Source organism: Cherax quadricarinatus, chromosome 7 (assembly GCF_038502225.1).
Source record: "Cherax quadricarinatus isolate ZL_2023a chromosome 7, ASM3850222v1, whole genome shotgun sequence".
Lineage (NCBI taxonomy): Eukaryota > Metazoa > Arthropoda > Malacostraca > Decapoda > Parastacidae > Cherax > Cherax quadricarinatus.
Genome location: NC_091298.1, coordinates 63,250,292 through 63,270,937, shown reverse-complemented (window position 1 = coordinate 63,270,937; position 20,646 = coordinate 63,250,292). Strand labels below are relative to the sequence as shown.

General features: G+C 41.7%; 2 protein-coding genes across 10 annotated transcripts in view; one reads left to right on the top strand and one right to left on the bottom strand.

The window, feature by feature from the left end:
* LOC128687056 (synaptonemal complex protein 1) overlaps nt 1-20,646 on the bottom strand; it is a 361,887-nt gene that overhangs the window by 29,359 nt on the left and 311,882 nt on the right. For 2 of the 3 annotated variants that reach the window (XM_070082601.1, XM_070082602.1), the window contains one exon: nt 337-552. In XM_070082601.1, the coding sequence (XP_069938702.1) occupies nt 337-552 (216 nt within the window). Of the gene's footprint in view, nt 1-336; nt 553-7,525; nt 7,649-20,646 lie in introns of those variants that run through there. The other variant, XM_070082603.1, reaches the window with a different exon arrangement.
* The window catches only part of LOC128686933 (SOSS complex subunit B1), a 90,647-nt gene that overhangs the window by 54,012 nt on the left and 15,989 nt on the right, over nt 1-20,646 (top strand). The gene's annotated exons all lie outside the window — the stretch shown is intronic.

The following is a 20,646-nucleotide window of genomic DNA, read 5'->3' as shown; positions in this document are numbered from 1 at the left end:
ACATTTACAGTGTTTGGATATTTTTATGTTGAACTTACTTTGCTTACCGTGAGTTTTTTCTAGCTTCTCATTGAAAAAAAATAGCCTTCATAAAATATCCAAATGCTGCAAATGTGCCTTTTTACCTAAATTAATCTTGATCTTACTGACATTTCTAAAGACATTTAATTTCTTTTAATTAATCATTCACACATTTATAATTTAAAGGACAAGTTTCCCTGGGAGAGAACAGAGGAATTCATCACAGTCCTCAGGGCATTGAAGTTCATCGATACTCAAGGCCAGCAATGAAATCCATGCACAACAATACAGAGGTAAAGTCTTAATTGTACTCACATCTCGAGGACAAGGCACATTTCCTTTGTCATGTTGTAGGCGTCATAGAGCTGTATAAGCCTGGGATGAGGAGAGTCGGAGTTGAGAGATTTCATGATCTCCACCTCCCGCTCGGCGTTAGCTCGGTCCTGGTTCCTTTTGGTGTTGACGAACTTAGCTGCGAACTTTTGTCCCGTGCTCTTGTCCTCTGCCAGGTACACAGTGCCGAACCTGCCCCTGAAGGACAGTGTCACAGGTTACTGGTGGTGACCCACTGGTTTGGTATAGGGCGTGTGTGTGTACTTACCTATTTGTGGTTGCAGGGGTCGATTCACAGCCCGTGTGTGTTCTTGTCAGTGTCTCATGTTTATCGTTTCATTTTGACTATAGTAATAATTATATGGTTGCAAATGGTTTGACTCTTCCAGGCAGGCTACTTGATGCCGATGAGTGCCCTTGATTCAAGGAATTATACCTGACGACCCCTTCCTTTTATCAAGATTACCTCATCCCTCTGGCTTTGTATGATTTCTACGGGGTAAATATTCCATCCCCCTCTACGAATATAATAAGAAGGGGAGAATAATTCCAGTTCCTTGGATCAAAAGCATTTCAACATTAAAGCCTCTCCTACCCCCTTAAGTTTTGGTTTATCATCTTTATTATGCACCCCATACCCATCTTGTGGGCAAGGTGTCAAAAGATTACAGAGGTACATAATGGGTCCCTCTTAAGGGAATCCTTTATTGCTTTTTGCTGGTTAGCTGTGATGAAGATATTTTCATTTTTTTTTTCTATGTGCAACAGGCCATCCCAAGACACGGTAATTCCCAATTCCCATGAAAAATAACTCCAACTCTGCTGGAAGGAAATCCTTGAAGGAGCCGAGGTCTGGTTTCAGACCACAAGGCCTGGTCTCAGACCATGAGGTCTGGCCTTAGACCACGAGGCTTCATCTCAGACCTCGAGGCCTGGTCTCAGACCACAAGCCCTGGTCTCAGACCTCGAGGCCTGGTCTCAGACCACAAGGCCTGGTCTCAGACCACAAGGCCTGGTCTCAGACCATGAGGCCTGGTCTCAGACCACGAGGCCTGGTCTCAGACCACGAGGCCTGGTCTCAGACCACGAGGCCTGGTCTCAGACCACGAGGCCTGGTCTCAGACCGAGCCGCGGGGGCGTTGACCCCCAAAACCCTCTCCAGGCAAACCCCCCCCCCATTCTTCATAGATCTAAACTTACTCCCTGTTCAGAACATCCACACTTAACTACTGTGCAATCTATATCTACAGGACCTTAAATTCCAATATTAACCTTGACCTAAAATGCTTTCTTGATAGTTGTGACAGGATCCACAGGCATAACACCAGACACAAACATCTGACATTCCCCGTGTTCGACTAAACCTTTACAAAAATTCAATGTGTGTCAAAGGGCCTAAAATCTGGAACACCTTACCTGAAAACTCTAGAACTGCAGATACATTCATCACTTTCAAAACTACAGTTAAAAAACATCTCCCTGATACCCCCCAACAACTAACTACATGATAACCACCTGGTGGTTCACAATTACTCACTCACCCACTGACTATAAACCCAGAAATACTAATCTTAATCTTAAAATAATGAATCCTAACTAGTCATAAGTTTGCCTATGGTACTCCAATATCCACTTTGTATTGTGCCAAAACAAAAGCATTCACAATGCTAAACTCAAACTATAATGTAGTCACTTAGCCTTAATACCATAATCTGTAATAATTTAAAGTTAATCATTAATCTAAGTACCCGAAATGCCTAGCCATGCTAGGTGTCCTACTCCTAGTGGCCCCCTCTGTAATTATTTTAAAACATGTAAACCACACAATATCCAAAATCTGTAAACCCGGCATTGTAATCCTTAGAGAACAAGCTTGATTGATTGAGGCTGGTAGAGGACTCCCCATCTAAGAAATCTTAGTTCACATTCCCCAGGATCTGTTTCCCTGCGAATTTTTTTTTTTTTTTATTTAAAACAGTTCATACAATATACATAGTTACGTATATAAATGATATAAATATATATAAAAAGAGGCATTATCAGTGGCTGTTCCGGTCCACTAAGTAACACTATTCATAATGTTTCTGATATACACCTAACTACATAATAAGAGTGACCCCCCCCCCCAAACATTTGTTATTATTATTATACTCAAAAAGTTGTGCTAAACCACAATGATGAACATGTACTTTAACAGTTCTATATACTCCATACATTATCAGGCCCGGTGGCCTGGTGGCTAAAGCTTCCGCTTCACACACGGAGAGCCCGGGTTCGATTCCCGGCGGGTGGAAACATTTCGACACGTTTCCTTACACCTGTTGTCCTGTTCACCTAGCAACAAATAGGTACCTGGGTGTCAGTCGACTGGTGTGGGTCGCATCCTGGGGGACAAGATTAAGGACCCCAATGGAAATAAGTTAGACAGTCCTCGATGACGCACTGACTTTCTTGGGTTATCCTGGGTGGCTAACCCTCCGGGGTTAAAAATCCGAACGAAATCTTATCTTATCTTAAAACATTGCAATGCATTAATAAATAAAAGAAGCCTTAGCAAGTCCTCCACAGAAAAAAAGAATTTACATATTCGCAATGCTTACATGTTTATCTGAGCTGACACAAAATATCCCTCATATGCTTTTTATCATTCAAATATATTACAATATGCATGAAAATTTTAATTATACTTATGAAATTTACTAAAGAATTAATACAAATATTAAACATCTTAAAACTATTCAAAGAACTTTTAAAATAACAATAATTACTCTTTTATGACAATATATAAATTAATAATAACTTTACTATAATATGACATGGTGGCCTGGTGGTTAACGCTCTCGCTTCACACGGTGAGGGCCTGGGTTCGATTCCCAGCCAGAGTAGAAACATTGGACGCGTTTCTTTCCACCTGTTTATGTTCCCCATCAGTAAAATGGGTACCTGGGTGTTAGTCGACTGGTGTGGGTCGCATCCTGGGACACTGACCTAAGGAGGCCTGGTCACAGACCGGGCCACGGGGGCGTTGACCCCCAGAACACTCTCCAGGTAAACTCCAGGTCCAGACATACTCCAGGTATATCTTTGTCCTGGTCTCCCAGTTAGACTAACAGATTTCAACATTTGGCTTAAGGAACTCATCATGTGTGGTAGAAAAGCTTTTATTCCTGCTCTTTGTCATACAGAGTATCATACAGAATATGATAGTTAAAGGGTAGCACTCTATGCCCCATACAGCGCTGCACGTAAGTCTGAGTGCTTCCATCTAATAGTGAAGGCATTGAACATCATAATGTATTAATATAAATAATGGTGGAGATAATCTAGTTGTTGGTTTGTTAGAAATTTTTCATATGATTACTCTAGGTAGCAGCACGTTGCTGATGTAGCCCCATAGGAATTACACAGCGCCTGGAGATTGGGAGATAATCAGGCTTGATCCGAGGAAGGGGAGGGCAGCCCCTAATTCGACAAGCCACATTTAGTGTTGTAGTAAGAAAATATATTCGCAGTATATACATTTCTCTGGCCTTCTGTGGCCTGGGCAAGCTGGGGTGGGTTCCGTATCTCATATTATTTTTACGTCCTCAGTTAACCAAGACCATTATAATAACTTAGGAACAGCATATCTACATATACTATACACAGTAGTTTCAGTAATATTTTTGAAGCAAGAGTTGGCATAAGCTACGTGTTCATGTGATTCTGCCTGCACCCCCCTCCCTCCTCCCCTAATTTTCATTCATCCATCCAGTCATTCATATATAATATATAATATACATATATATATATATATATATATATATATATATATATATATATATATATATATATATATATCGCTCTCTCATGTCTAACAATATTAATATAACAAGACTGACAAATTCTGTTTCTTTCCTTGGCGTCATAGTGTTTGCAAATTCACAGACGTCTGTCAGTATTTAAATTTAAAAAAAAAAATACATCTAGCTCATCAGAGCTGGGGCGTTTGCCTATATATTTTTCTATTTTTGTATTCGTTTGACACGAATAAAAGCAACTTTGGTGTTCATTAATGCAACACATTCTTGCACGTTGATGGCCACTATTGAGGGACAACTTGCCAAGTTTGTGCTCACGTGTACAGAACACTCATGACGCCACAGCACCTGTGTTATCACTCACACCTGCTCAATCAATATCTTATGTACAAGAAAAAAGAAGTGTCAAAAGTAAGGGTTGGCCGCATGCCTATAATTTAGGTTTGAGGGACTAACCACCATCTGCCAGATCTGACGTACTGATCACGTCTAAAACGCTACTAATGTCTTCAGTGTTATATTCGCCTGTATCGACTGAAAAAAAAAAACCGTGCATGCTAAATGTTTCAGAAATGAAGATACTCAAGTGTTGAACATGCGTCTTATTAATCATAAAAAAAAGGTATGCTGAATATTCTGCCACATTATGAATCTTGTTATCCTTCCGAGTTGTGTATCTTTCTGTGTATATACACAGAGTTTACCTTAATCTATATATATTTAATGATTAATGTAAATTGCAGCCATATTCAAATTTTAAGTTGGTTAAACAGCAGTGATAAAGTTGGCAACCAATATAGGTTAACGAAATGAAACTCGGGTAAGAGCAACGTCACTCCTCACCCATGACTCACATTCCTGACACACCTATTAACATTACTCAAATACGTACCGCTGTATCAACCATTAATGTTTAGCACATTCTTGCAAGGGTAAAACTGTCACTTCAATTAATGTGGGAAGGCAGTAACCATGTCACACAGCTGTCTCACCAGTTCCCACATGTTTAGTTATAGTGGGAGTATGTCTCCATACTGGGTGTGGCAAGCTATTATAATCCACACCAAAAAACACCTCGTTATATTATACTCTTATTAATAAAAATATCATTTATTACAAAGAACATAAAGGGGACTGCAGCAGGCCTTCTAGCCATGCTAGATAGATCTTATTCACTCATTCATGTACCTCCAACCATTTACATTATGTGAATCTAAGATCCTGTACCTATTGTCTTAATGTTAATATATATATATAGTGTTTGTGTCTAAACATCTATATAAAACTGAAAATAGCTCAGGATTGTGTTCCAACCAGGATATATACACTGTGAAGTGTGGATCTCGGTATATATTTAGGGACTGAAGTGTTCTTACTGACCTCGTAAATATAATTTAGATAATGATAAATATTCTTCTCAAAAACAAACCAGTAAACATAGGTCATAAGAAAGTCAACTGACAATAAAAACTGCCGAATGAATTTTAGCTGCGCATTAGATAACAGAAATATAGAGGAAACTGCCAGTGTGGGAGACTGTAAGGAAAAAAAACTGTGATTGAGGTGTGAGGTGTTGAGAGTGAGATGTGTGGTGTTGAGAGTGAGATGTGTGGTGTTGTGAGGTGTTGAGAGTGAGATGTGTGGTGTTGTGAGGTGTTGAGAGTGAGATGTGTGGTGTTGTGAGGTGTTGAGAGTGAGATGTGTGGTGTTGTGAGGTGTTGAGAGTGAGATGTGTGGTGTTGTGAGGTGTTGCGAGTGAGATGTGTGGTGTTGTGAGGTGTTGAGAGTGAGATGTGTGGTGTTGTGAGGTGTTGAGAGTGAGATGTGTGGTGTTGTGAGGTGTTGAGAGTGAGATGTGTGGTGTTGTGAGGTGTTGAGAGTGAGATGTGTGGTGTTGTGAGGTGTTGAGAGTGAGATGTGTGGTGTTGTGTGTGAGTGAAGTGTTGAGAGCGAGATGTGTGGTGTTGTGTGTGTGTGTGAGGTGTTGAGAGTGAGATGTGTGGTGTTGAGAGTGAGATGTGTGGTGTTGTGAGGTGTTGAGAGTGAGATGTGTGGTGTTGAGAGTGAGATGTGTGGTGTTGTGAGGTGTTGAGAGTGAGATGTGTGGTGTTGTGAGGTGTTGAGAGTGAGATGTGTGTTGTGAGGTGTTGAGAGTGAGATGTGTGGTGTTGAGAGTGAGATGTGTGGTGTTGAGAGTGAGATGTGTGGTGTTGTGAGGTGTTGAGAGTGAGATGTGTGGTGGTGTGAGTGAGATGTGTGGTGTACAGGAATTTCTTGGCTAAGGTAGAGTTGGCTGGGGTGGCCGCCATCTTGGCTCACCAGAGGGAATGTGAAGCAATGTAAACAAAACCTACCACCCGCCCATCTCTGCCAAATGAATTCTTGTCCCCAAATGTTCCCTCGCTAACTGAATGATGCCCTCTCCTCCCCACCCCCTCCACACACATTTTATTGTATACCAGCCTAAAACACTGAAATACTGCCCATGGAGCCCAAAAGAAACAAAGCCTATCTTTTTGTCTCTCTTCAAGATACCTTGATGCTGAAGTAGTCTTGATTCAAGGAACTGGAGCTAATATCCCCTTTTTCGGATTTTGGATCAAAGCTGATTACTTCCCAATTACCAGGCGCTGTATGACCCCAACGAGTTTAGCGCTTCCAATAACAATATAATAAATAATAATAATCTCGACCTCCGTCCCCCACAACAAAAAATGGATACAATACTTTCATATATTCCAGATCTATATAATATTATATGAGGTAAGTGCAAGAAACAACTGTCTTCCCAATTCACCTATCACACAGGATGGTTGTTCATGCAATGGTGTCGTGGTATGATGGTTGTTCATGCAATGGTGTCGTGGTATGATGGTTGTTCATGCAGTGGTGTGGTATGATGGTTGTTCATGCAATGTGTCGTGGTATGATGGTTGTTCATGCAATGGTGTCGTGGTATGATGGTTGTTCATGCAATGGTGTCGTGGTATGATGGTTGTTCATGCAATGGTGTCGTGGTATGATGGTTGTTCATGCAGTGGGTCGAAATATACATATCAATAACTTTCTGAATCTGTCTCCATGTGGGTTATAACTGAGCACTGCAAGTGTTCGTAACACCTCCATTCATATAAAATTAAGTCCTTTCTAAAATTTTCTATTATAGAACACTGTATTCCAGAGATCTGGAATACAGTGAATATAGTTCCCATATTAAAATGACAGACAGGAAGTACTGAACTACAGACCAGTTTCTCCTATATGTATACCAAGCATGGTATGTGTATGTATGCTGCTATACATTTTATATATACGTTTCAGTTCATAACGTTAGTAAATATCAGAAATTCTACGTAAGAGAGGACAATCACATCCGCATAAACTGTAGGGCTACACAAGTGACATCTATCCAGACGATGGCTCCACACAGCAGGAATCGTTCAAGTATTCAAGGTATTGTAAAAGTGTGATGTCTCATGTAACGTTAGCACCGCCAGGCCGTCACTTGCCAAAGATCAGCATGCTACTGGGTCGTGATACTAACATAGTAACTGCGTTGTTTAAACATTCTGCTTACTGAAACGGTGGTTCGAGTGCCCCACATGTAGGTTTTAATGTCTCTATACTCAGAACAGTTGTATAACCCTTGTGGTTTAGCGCTTCTTTTTTATTATAATAGTAATATACTCAGAGCAGTCCACCTCGAAAAGATGATAGGTTGATTTGTTAGGTTTGATGCCTGTGGACGAGGGTTATCAAGGCTCATTCATTCATTCATTAGGGATTTGCCGGTACTTCCGGCCCGGGTCTTCTCCAGATGGCGATCCGGCGACTATCAAGGCTCGTGTTACCTGTCCCCTCAAGGGAGGTTCCTTGGCGCTGGTGAGGGGCTCTTGATCTAGGGAATTGGATATGTGCTCCAGTTCCCTGAATTGAACCTGTATACCTTCCATACCCTCCCCCTACATACGCTGTATAATCCTACGGGTTGAGCGCTCCCTCATGACTATAATAATCGTGTCACCTGTACGCCAGTTAGGAATACCTTAATCCCTAACATAGGAATCAAAATAAATTCTCAATGAAATTATATATATATATATATATATATATATATATATATATATATATATATATATATATATATATACAAGGAATTCGCAAGAGCAGGCGAATTATACACAAACACTGATCTCTGGCTGAAGGAGACTCGAACCTACGAACCTTGGAACAAGGTACGCAGTGCTATACCATTCTCACCACACTGGACCAATACCTTGGCGTCCAGCTTGCGCTAGACGTTTTGATCCAAGGCAGCCAGCTTTCAGGGAGAAGGCTTACAGCTTTTCATCTCATCCCCTGCATGCATCAGCCTTACTAGAGATTTTAACAATGCAAGGAATTTACCTGGAGAGAGTTCCGGGGGTCAACGCCCCCGCGGCCCGGTCTGTGACCAGGCCTCCTGGTGGATCAGAGCCTGATCAACCAGGCTGTTACTGCTGGCTGCACGCAATCCAACGTACGAGCCACAGCCCGGCTGGTCAGGTACCGACTTTTGGTGCTTGTCCAGTGCCAGCTTGAAGACTGCCAGGGGTTTATTGGTAATCCCCCTTATGTATGCTGGGAGGCAGTTGAACAGTCTCGGGCCCCTGACACTTATTGTATGGTCTCTTAACGTGCTAGTGACACCCCTGCTTTTCATTGGGGGGATGGTGCATCGTCTGCCAAGTCTTTTGCTTTCGTAGTGAGTGATTTTCGTATGCAAGTTCGGTACTAGTCCCTCTAGGATTTTCCAGGTGTATATAATCATGTATCTCTCCCGCCTGCGTTCCAGGGAGTACAGGTTTAGGAACTTCAACATATTAAGTACAGAAGATAAAAATTATCACACATTTTAATCAGTAAAACCATTGTTGCACGGATGTTTTCTAGCAATAGCGTGTTGCAGACACTCAGGACACGAGAGTTTGCAAGCTAAAAAATGTAAAATATTTAAGAGCAGACATATAGTGCTGTTTTGGTTAATTGGGTTTCAAGCCTATCGACTACATGAGGGTATTTAAGGCTGCATGTCACTAGTTCACCACCACCACTCAAGAATACTTAAATATCTAAAATATGAAGTTAACTCTCAACATATATATATATATATATATATATATATATATATATATATATATATATATATATATATATATATATATTCCAACATACATGCACCTCACGGTGTATATATGCGGTGTATATCTGTGTATATATGCTGTTTGTATATGAGGTATATATATGCTGTGGTTCTTACGTCGGTTTACGTGCGGCCAACAGTAACAGCCTGGTTGATCAGACCCTGATCCACCACCTGACCTGGTCTCAGACCGAGCCGCGGGGGCGTTGACCCCCGAAACCCTCTCCAGGTATACACAACTGATGCTAATATACCTTATCAGGTATTTAATTTTCATACACCCATAAAACTGTTAATGTTACTATATTCTTGGGAAAGTTCTAAACCCGTAGGGGTCATGCAACTCTAGCTCCTTGGATCATGAGCAGTACACTTGTAATTAGCCCCCCCCCACCACCTTAAAGAGCATCTTATCGCCAGTAAACAAAATCTTTCTGACTGTCCAGGGAGCTATTTCTAGAACCTTCCGTAGACACAACGGACTCTGAAGATGAAACATAAAGAATTTGTTAGGTTAGGTTAGGATAGGTTAGGTTAGGTTAGGATAGGTTAGGTTAGGATAGGTTAGGATAGGTTAGGTTAGGATAGGTTAGGATAGGTTAGGTTAGGATAGGTTAGGATAGGTTAGGTTAGGATAGGTTAGGTTAGGATAGGTTAGGTTAGGATAGGTTAGGTTAGGTTTGTAAGGAAACAGGACAAGTATATCCAGACGCGGGTCATATGACCCTCAGCTTGAGCTTTTGGTCATCTGACCGAGGCCTTCCACTGGCTTACCCCTCCACCCCTTTACAAATTAAGGTTATAACTATAACTATTTTATAAGGGGGATATTAATAACATAGTGTGTTACACAGATTCTGTAAGACGTTACATGCGTCGGAAAATGTTGACTAAATTATGAGCCTCGAGAGGTTACGTTTGTTCTGACGTTGGCAGACGGTCGAGGTATGGCAAGGTGCGTCGCCTTCCCTCATAAAACTCGTGGGCAGGCGTTAGACCCGTAGGGGTATATATCGCCTGGGAAATGGGAGAGGTAGCTCCACTTCTGGATGAAGAGTCCTGCACGGGTATCAAGGAACCTTCCTTCAGTAAGGGTCTTGTCCTGACATACACCACTATTATTGTTACAATCACGGGGAAGCGCTAAACCCGTAGGATTATACAGCGCCTGTGGGGGGGGGATGGAAGGCATTTAGGCTTAATTAATTCAGGAAACCGGAGTACAGATCCAATTCCCTAGATCAAGAGCCCCTCATCAGCGTCTAACATACACCACTAGCAAGTGCAAATTCTGTCACTTATTTCTATCTTCGTCTAAATAACAGCTGAAACAAAGATGCACAAAAACTTAATTAAAAAGGTTAAATATATGGTGTGGAAAATATGATTGTTCATAAAGGTAAGGAAGGTGACATTTACCCCGGAACGCCATACTGGCTAGGCTCCAAACATCACATGAATAAGGTTTATCTCTGGGACCTCTCTTAAAAATAATGATTCATGCACATTTAGTATCGTCATGCCTTTTAAGGATGGGACTGCGTCGAGCCGAAATAGCATCCATTAGTGTTAGAACGAACAAAGTGATATAACGAGGGGATGGGGGGGTATTGGCTGGATGGACAACCACTGGAGTCTTACCACTGTCACCCACACGTGTACACACACTCACAAACATATGACAAATTTGGATATTACAAAACACAGGAGTAATAAAATGCAAACTAAAATTGACCGAGCAGCATTCTGTTTGAGGGGGAGAGATGCGAAGAGTGATATGAGAAAAATATCCTCGTGGGGGAAATGTTGACAGTGGTGTACCACAAGAACTGTACTTGTTCCCACAATGTTTTTTTTTTTTTTAATTTATGTAGATGACTTACCAGAAGGAATGGAAAACTATATAGATATGTCGGTGATTATAAATCACTGCAAGATAACTTGGGTAAATAAAGCAAATGGAGTGAAAGATGGATGATGTAATTCACTGTAAGTAAATGTCTTGCAGAGCAGAAAGTAATATAAGACAACAAAATGTTGAAAGTATTAGAAAAGAAGCTGATCTAGGTGTTGATATCCACAAAAAGTGTCATTGGGAGATTATATACATAAAATTGTGATAAACATGTGGAAAACACTGGCAAACTATAAAATACCTTTCAAATAACGGATAAAGAAATGTGAAAACAATTGCTTACAAAATGTATTAGGCCAAAATGGGAATATTCAACTGTGTGATGTCTACACAGAAAAAAAAAACAGGTCAGAACTACGAAATAGCTCTCAGAGATAGCAAAGAAAGTTGTAATGATAAACTGAAAACAGTTAAGTTGCCCACACTAGCTGAGAGGAGGAAATGAGATATGATACCCACGTTTAAGGTCATGAAAGAATAAACAAAGATTTTTTTTAGTACATTCAGCAAGGATAACAAGAGACTAGTGGAGACTAACCGCCTACTTGCACGTATGTACATGTTCCCCCTCACATAAATACACATACTTAACAGATGAAATTAAGCCAATTGTATCCCAGTTTGTAGATGTAAAACTGAGGGGAAAATAAAAACCTGACGAGGACAATGAGTGGCCATGAAATGACCTGGATAACTGCAATATTGGCTACAAAATGACCTTGATAACTGCAAGATTGGCGAGATAAGAGGTTACTTGAATTCATTCATCTCCAATAAATGCAAGGTAATGAAGAATCAGGGAACTGAGGGTGCATACCCCTCAAGGAAGGTTCCTTGATGTTGGTGAGGGGCTGTTGATTTAGGGAATTGGATCTGTGCTCCAGTTCCCCGAATTAAGCCTGAATGCCTTCCACATCCCCCCCCAGGCGCTGTATAATCCTCCGGGTTTAGCGCTTCCCCTTGATTATAATAATAATGAGGGTGCATAGTGCCAGTACATCGTCAGAGGCTAACATCAGCAGAATACCTCTGCAGCCAATGCTCGTTAGGCAAATATATAAGTAGACTTTAGGAATCTCATCAAAGAGTCATTCCAGGCTTTTTCACAATATATTTTAGGCTCATCTTTGGAGTACGCAGCATCAGTAAGGAACCCGTACCTGAGAAAGTACTTGATCCTAAGCTAAGGGGCATGACCTACAAGAAGAAGTTAATATAATTTGACCTAATGATATTAACTTCGACCCGTTTATCGCTTCTCATACAGCCTAACCCTGTCTACCTTGTCAATTATTCCGAGTATTTCATATGTTGTTATTTTGTCGTCCCCTCGTTCTTCTGTCTTCTTAAGGTCAGATAATACCCATGGATGTTTGAAAGTGGTAGGGAAGGGAATGGTAGGGAAGCAGAATGATCTTGAAGTGGTGGAGGCAGGCTCCATACATAGCTTTAGGAGCAGGTACAATAGGACCACAAGGCTACGAGGGAGTGAATTTGAAGAGTGAAAGTTAAGAAGGTGGGCCAGGATCTGAGAATCAACCCCTGCAACCACAAATGGGTGATTACACACACTTCATATACAGTATAGAGAGCTCCAAGGTAACACCAGAATAACCAGCCTTCCTCCGATCTAAAATTTACCTGTTCGCCACATCCACTGGCCTTGGGCCGGACAAGACGCCATGATGGTCGTCTTCCAGTGTTAACGGCAAGGTGTTGTCAACCTTCCGTACACTATATCTATTCTCCTATTTCTCTTACCCAAAGGTGAGAGAGAAAGATTTTTTATCTACCTCTTTTATGTATACACTTTCAGTTTCTCTCTCTCTCGCAACCTGACAGTTTCCACATCATTTGGAATACACAGATATTCAAATTACCTTTGTAACTCTCTACTGCAAAATCTTGATTTTTACAGCAAATGTTTTATAAAGAATTCCCTGACTCTTGCCAACCTTGTTGGATCACTGACAGCAGAGAGAGAGAGAGAGAGAGAGAGAGAGAGAGAGAGAGAGAGAGAGAGAGAGAGAGAGAGAGAGGACAGAATAGAAACATGCGTAATGTCCTGTACAAAAAATGTTAAGTGTCGTAAAAACTCTGCATTCCTACTTGCATTTTAAATAAATGTTGTTTTATCTATTAATGGAACTCTGAATCACTGAAAAATTGAAACGCTGTTTATCACATTTTCCTTCTAAAATCATGTTCCAGTGTACTTAAACGGGTCATCTATATGCATAAGACCCGTGTCGGGAGTCACTTGTGCATTCTCCTGGCGAAGAGCACAACCTGGTGTTCACTCCCCTCACACTTGCTGCGTTAGAGGCACTTGTCAACTGACGGGTACACTTGTAACTGTGGCCAGGGTTCGTGACTATCCTGATAACCACAGTGCCCATACCTCTCCCGACTCCTCCTCGGTGGGATGCTGGGTGCTTTATTTGTCACTACAGTGTTCTGACACCAGTATTAGTCATACAATAATCCGTTATAATCCTGCTCTGGGGCTAAATTATCAAAAATTGTTATAATCAAACATAATTTTTAAAGAGGTGGAAGGCCTCGGTCAGATGTCTTTAATTAAGTTCTAGCTACGGGTCATCATATAACTAAGACCCGCATCAGGAAACACTTGTCCTGTTTCCTGACGAACCTTACCTAACCTAATCTAGTCCTGCGGGTGAGTCGGTGAGTCATTCATCTGATTCTGATGAATACTAGCTGGGAATCAGGGTGCCGTTGGCCCTGTTTGGCAATCGTGGTGTCGTTGATCTTGTGACCAACAGTGACAAACCTTGGTGTGTGTTGCCCAATGGCTCCTGGCAGCGAGTTATCGATAGCCTCTTTTCCCAGGCCAGAGTGCCAGGTAAAGTTCTAGGTCTGACTACTGTTGGCCTGCAGACCACGATCCGTCCAAGGCCGTGAGTCTCTTCCATAACATTAGTAACTGTAACCTTTCTCAGATCTAATACTGAGCTGCATACTAATGTATAGTGACAAATACACCCACCTACTCGTAAATGACCACAGGGAGATCTAACGTTTTTTATTATTAATGTAGTTATCATTATTACTTTTAGTTTATTATTATATTTATATGGAAGCGGTCAATCCAAAGAGGCCAGGCAGCGCCTGGGAGAATTAATGATAATCAGTGACCGAAAACGGGGAGCCCAGGTCTGACGGGGAACGGGGAGACTTCCAAATGTCTAAGATCAAGAGCCCTGGTCTGACTGAGAGCAGGGCGACTACTTCCAATGTCTAAGATCAAGAGCCCTGGCCTGACGAAGACCGGGGAGACTACTTCCAATGTCTAAAATCAAGAGCCCTTCATGTATCGTAACACCCTAACCCCCCAACCTTGAAAGGGACGCAGGGAACTAATTAACTAAAAAAATCACTAGAAAAGCGTATTTATTCATAGCTTTTAACGACCAGTTGCTGCCAAATTACCAATTTATAATTATCACAACCAGTTCGCTGTTATATTTCGAGAATAATCACCACCAAACAATTAAACCAGTTTTAATCAATTATTCACACTACATTAGAATGAAGGAACACTGAAGTGGGTTTATTGGCCCGTGCTAGGCAGGTCCAACTTGACCACTCGTGTACCGTCCAACCTAGTATGTTCAAGCTGGTAATAATGGTAGAAATACAGACAAAATGTTAATTAAAGCTCCTGGAAGGCGAAAAGTTGCCACAATAAAATGTCACATTAGTTGAATCCGTGTCTATTTACCTATGTTAAAGCTAGTACATAACCCGTATCTATCATTCTTCATAAGGTCGCCAGTTACAGCAAACATTGAGGATATATATATACCGTCAGGTATCTCTCAGTATGTAAATATTAAGAATTTAATCCCTCTTTTATGAATCATATTGTTCTTAAATGGTGAACAAGTAACATGCAGCCTTTATGACCCTCGTGCAGTCGTTAGGCTTTTAACCACTGGCCAACCAACAATAAATTCTAACAAAGGGGGGAGCATGTGGGCTTTCAGTAACCACTCACCATGTGGGAGAGACACCTCCTTACCCTGGGATCAAGAACTCTTCACCAGCATTCAGCTACCCCTTCATCCTTATGGAAAATTTCTTTATAATTCTCGTAATTTCAGCATGTGTAAATTATTTTTTTTATTATTATCACACTGGCCGATTCCCACCAAGGCAGGGTGGCCCGAAAAAGAAAAACTTTCACCATCATTCACTCCATCACTGTCTTACCAGAAGGGTGCTTTACACTACAGTTTTTAAACTGCAACATTAACACCCCTCCTTCAGAGTGCAGGCACTGTACTTCCCATCTCCAGGACTCAAGTCCGGCCTGCCGGTTTCCCTGAACCCCTTCACAAGTGTTACCTTGCTCACACTCCAACAGCACGTCAAGTATTAAAAACCATTCGTCTCCATTCACTCCTATCAAACACGCTCACGCACGCCTGCTGGAAGTCCAAGCCCCTCGCACACAAAACCTCCTTTACCCCCTCCCTCCAACCTTTCCTAGGCCGACCCCTACCCTGCCTTCCTTCCACTACAGACTGATACACTCTTGAAGTCATTCTGTTTCGCTCCATTCTCTCTACATGTCCGAACCACCTCAACAACCCTTCCTCAGCCCTCTGGACAACAGTTTTGGTAATCCCGCACCTCCTCCTAACTTCCAAACTACGAATTCTCTGCATTATATTCACACCACACATTGCCCTCAGACATGACATCTCCACTGCCTCCAGCCTTCTCCTCGCTGCAACATTCATCACCCATGCTTCACACCCATATAAGAGTGTTGGTAAAACTATACTCTCATACATTCCCCTCTTTGCCTCCAAGGACAAAGTTCTTTGTCTCCACAGACTCCTAAGTGCACCACTCACCCTTTTCCCCTCATCAATTCTATGATTCACCTCATCCTTCATAGACCCATCCGCTGACACGTCCACTCCCAAATATCTGAATACATTCACTTCCTCCATACTCTCTCCCTCCAATCTGATATCCAATCTTTCATCACCTAATATTTTTGTTATCCTCATAACCTTACTCTTTCCTGTATTCACTTTTAATTTTCTTCTTTTGCACACCCTACCAAATTCATCCACCAATCTCTGCAACTTCTCTTCAGAATCTCCCAAGAGCACAGTGTCATCAGCAAAGAGCAACTGTGACAACTCCCACTTTGTGTGTGATTCTTTATCTTTTAACTCCACGCCTCTTGTCAAGACCCTCGCATTTACTTCTCTTACAACCCCATCTATAAATATATTAAGCAACCACGGTGACATCACACATCCTTGTCTAAGGCCTACTTTTACTGGGAAATAATTTCCCTCTTTCCTATGTACTCTAACTTGAGCCTCACTATCCTCGTAAAAACTCTTTACTGCTTTCAGTAACCTACCTCCTACACCATACACCTGCAACATCTGCCACATTGCCCCCTATCCACCCTGTCATACGCCTTTTCCAAATCCATAAATGCCACAAAGACCTCTTTAGCCTTATCTAAATACTGTTCACTTATATGTTTCACTGTAAACACCTGGTCCACACACCCCCTACCTTTCCTAAAGCCTCCTTGCTCATCTGCTATCCTATTCTCAGTCTTACTTTTAATTCTTTCAGTAATAACTCTACCATACACTTTACCAGGTATACTCAACAGACTTATCCCCCTATAATTTTTGCACTCTCTTTGTGTAAACATGAATAATATAATAATTGTGTGTTAAAATGTGATGCTGATTTGACCCTTCAAGAAATTTTGTGTGAAGGAGGGTGTGCACGACCGCGGAGTGATACAGACAGGAGTGAGGACGCCAGAGTGATTTTGATGTGTGTACATTGATTGTTACAATCGTGTAATAATCAGCATCATCGAGGTAAAATTGGTGTATATTGGCCTCGGTTCGTAATTTAGAAATTGCTGACACGTTCCCCGCTGAAGAATTGGAATAAATAGTGTGGAAAACCCTTAAAATTCGACAAGGATGGAAAAACAAAGGACTCTGATTCTTCCCGGCAGCACACCTCAGCTAAGTGACGCTTACCTATAATGTACAGTAGTTTTGCATTGGACATCGTAATTTCTAGCTGTTAGGGTAGCTTTAGGGTGTGTTCCACAAATAATAGTTGTGATCCAGTAACTAAATGGTGAGTGCTCAGGTTAAATTTTCCTTTCTTTCTATTTATATAATTATTTTTATTAAAATGCTGTACACTCAACAGACCCCCTCCCCCTCTCCTTTCAAGTCACAAACCATCATACAGTCCACTTAGTATTTTGTAATTTACCAACATTATTGGTATCAGTTTTTATGTTGTAATATTTGATAAGCCCGACTTTGTGTGTGTGTGTGTGTGTGTGTGTGTGTGTGTGTGTGTGTGTGTGTGTGTGTGTGTGTGTGTGTGTGTGTGTGTGTGTGTGTGTGTGTGTGTGTGTCTCGGAGGAGAGACATGGTGCAGCCTAGTGTCTCTAAAATCCTACCTGGCTCTGAGGTACCATTAAAATTAGTACGAACAATAAATTGTTGCTTATTTGTGCCCCTTCCTCGAATTATGTGGATGAAGTATTTCAGGAATGTACCTGTGAACCTCATTCCCACAATTTCCCACAGTCCTCCTTGAAGGATATGTTATGCAGTTGTGTCCAGTGTAGGTGTTTTACGGGTGTTTCCAGTGCAGAGGTGTATCAGTACAGGTGTTACACAGGTGCGTCTCATGAACGAACCTACATGATAAATATAATTCCCTTTCCAAAAACTACATTAATAATAATAATAATATAATAATAATAATAATAATATTATTATTATTATTATTATTATTATTATTATTATTATTATTATTATTATTTAAGAGGAAGTTCTACATCTGCAGAGGTCATATAGCGCATAGGGATTAGGAAGTAATCAGGTTTGATCCATGTAAGGGGAGGATAACGCCCATTTCTTGAAGAGCCCTTCATAACCCTTAGAAAGGGTATGCTGAGTAGATACTCAGCATACAGTTATGTAAAGGGTGAGGAGGGACATGGGTGTTCAGGGATGGGTGTGTTGGACATGGGCGTGAACATAGGTGGAGCAGAGTACCGTTCACTGCTGAATACACAGTCATGTGCGTCCGGGACTCGCTACCAAAGCCTTGAAACTTCAAAGGTCACATATCTGGAATACTATTGCTCTGAAGTGGCGGATGCAAGGTATGAGCTCTGCCAACCCTCGGCACCTGTGAGCTTACCTATTTGCAATTACCTATTTGTAGCTACATGAATCACGTTTGCATTAAAGAATAAGAAAGCACAATATTGTGACTGGAACAATACACAAATAACCTGCACATAGGACAGAGGAGCTTACGGCGACGTTTCGTCCTACCTGGACCACTTACAAAGCCACACTGATTTAGTAAATGGTCTAAGTCGGACCGAAACGTCGTCGTGAGCTCCTCTCTCCTATGTGCAGGTTATTTGTGCATGTTCATATTGTTTCATGTCTTCAGTGTTTGTAGTTGGAGCAGCATCGTTGTGCTGGTGGTGTACCGTCTTCAGTGTTTGTAGTTGGAGCAGCATCGTTGTGCTGGTGGTGAACTGTCTTCAGTGTTTGTAGTTGGAGCAGCATCGTTGTGCTGGTGGTGAACTGTCTTCAGTGTTTGTAGTTGGAGCAGCATCGTTGTGCTGGTGGTGAACTGTCTTCAGTGTTTGTAGTTGGAGCAGCATCGTTGTGCTGGTGGTGAACTGTCTTCAGTGTTTGTAGTTGGAGCAGCATCGTTGTGCTGGTGGTGTACCGTCTTCAGTGTTTGTAGTTGGAGCAGCATCGTTGTGCTGGTGGTGAACTGTCTTCAGTGTTTGTAGTTGGAGCAGCATCGTTGTGCTGGTGGTGAACTGTCTTCAGTGTTTGTAGTTGGAGCAGCATCGTTGTGCTGGTGGTGTACCGTCTTCAGTGTTTGTAGTTGGAGCAGCATCGTTGTGCTGGTGGTGAACTGTCTTCAGTGTTTGTAGTTGGAGCAGCATCGTTGTGCTGGTGGTGTACCGTCTTCAGTGTTTGTAGTTGGAGCAGCATCGTTGTGCTGGTGGTGTACCGTCTTCAGTGTTTGTAGTTGGAACAGCATCGTTGTGCTGGTGGTGTACCGTCTTCAGTGTTTGTAGTTGGAGCAGCATCGTTGTGCTGGTGGTGAACTGTCTTCAGTGTTTGTAGTTGGAGCAATACAACCATGTTATATTCCTGGAAGACTAGTTGACTACTGGTGGGGGACTATACTTATGCTTCTACTCCAGCGGTGCTGCTGATCACAGGGAAGATCACAAGCTCAACAAGAATAGGGACTTCCCCTACCAGTTCCACTTCGTCCCTTTATATTCAGAGACCCTGGGCCCCTTGGAAAATCATGCTATGGATTTCGTCAGAAATGGATTCCAGGCTCTATGAAGATCCCAGAGAATCCAGGGCTGCCACCTTTCTCTTCCAGCGCCTCAGTGTAGCGATCCAGAGAGGGAATGTCAGCGGCATCTTGGGTACCCGCCCGGCGTCTGAGGAACCCAAGGAACTCCACAACTTAAATTAAAAATTTCCACGTCGCAATTCTGCATACATGTAAATCAGCATGACTGTACCCATTAATATGTAAATATTTGTTCCATGTATCGTTCAAATAAAGGTTACACACACACACACACACACACACACACACACACACACACACACACACACACACACACACACACACACACACACACACACACACACACACATACACACACATAATTAGCAAACGGGCGATCTTTTAACAATCATTATCTCTCAGACCACAGCAGGATTCGAACCTGCACACTCTGTATCTAAGACCACGGTACTTTCGCCACTCAGCCAGATCTCATCTGGGGATAGGAAAAATGATCTCTTGGGTCGAGGCATGGCTGACCGAAAAGCAACAGTTTGTGTTGATGGGGAGAAGTTAGAATAGGTACCTGTTTAAGAGTGGTGTACCACAGGGGTCAGTGTTTGGGACCCTTGTTCACAAACTACATTAATGACAATGATAAGGGAATAAACAGTGACAAAAGTAGGTTTGTCAATGACACAAATAGTAGGTTTTAGGCTTTGGGATGTCCTTTGGATAGGTTGATGTCAATCAAGAGGTGACAGATGCATTTCAGTATAGACAAGCGTAAAGTTGTGATCCATAAAAAAATTAATAACTATATTACTTTTAAGGTAAACATTATAGATCTTAGTCAAAATGAACGCGAAAAAGATTTAGTTTTCTGGTTAGCACACTTATCTTGGCCTTAAATTTCTGCTAACCAGAATACCTAAATCTTTATTTTAGTTTCTAGCAAGTGAACTTAAGAGTCGAATATATAATATAATGTTAAACCAGGCATAAGA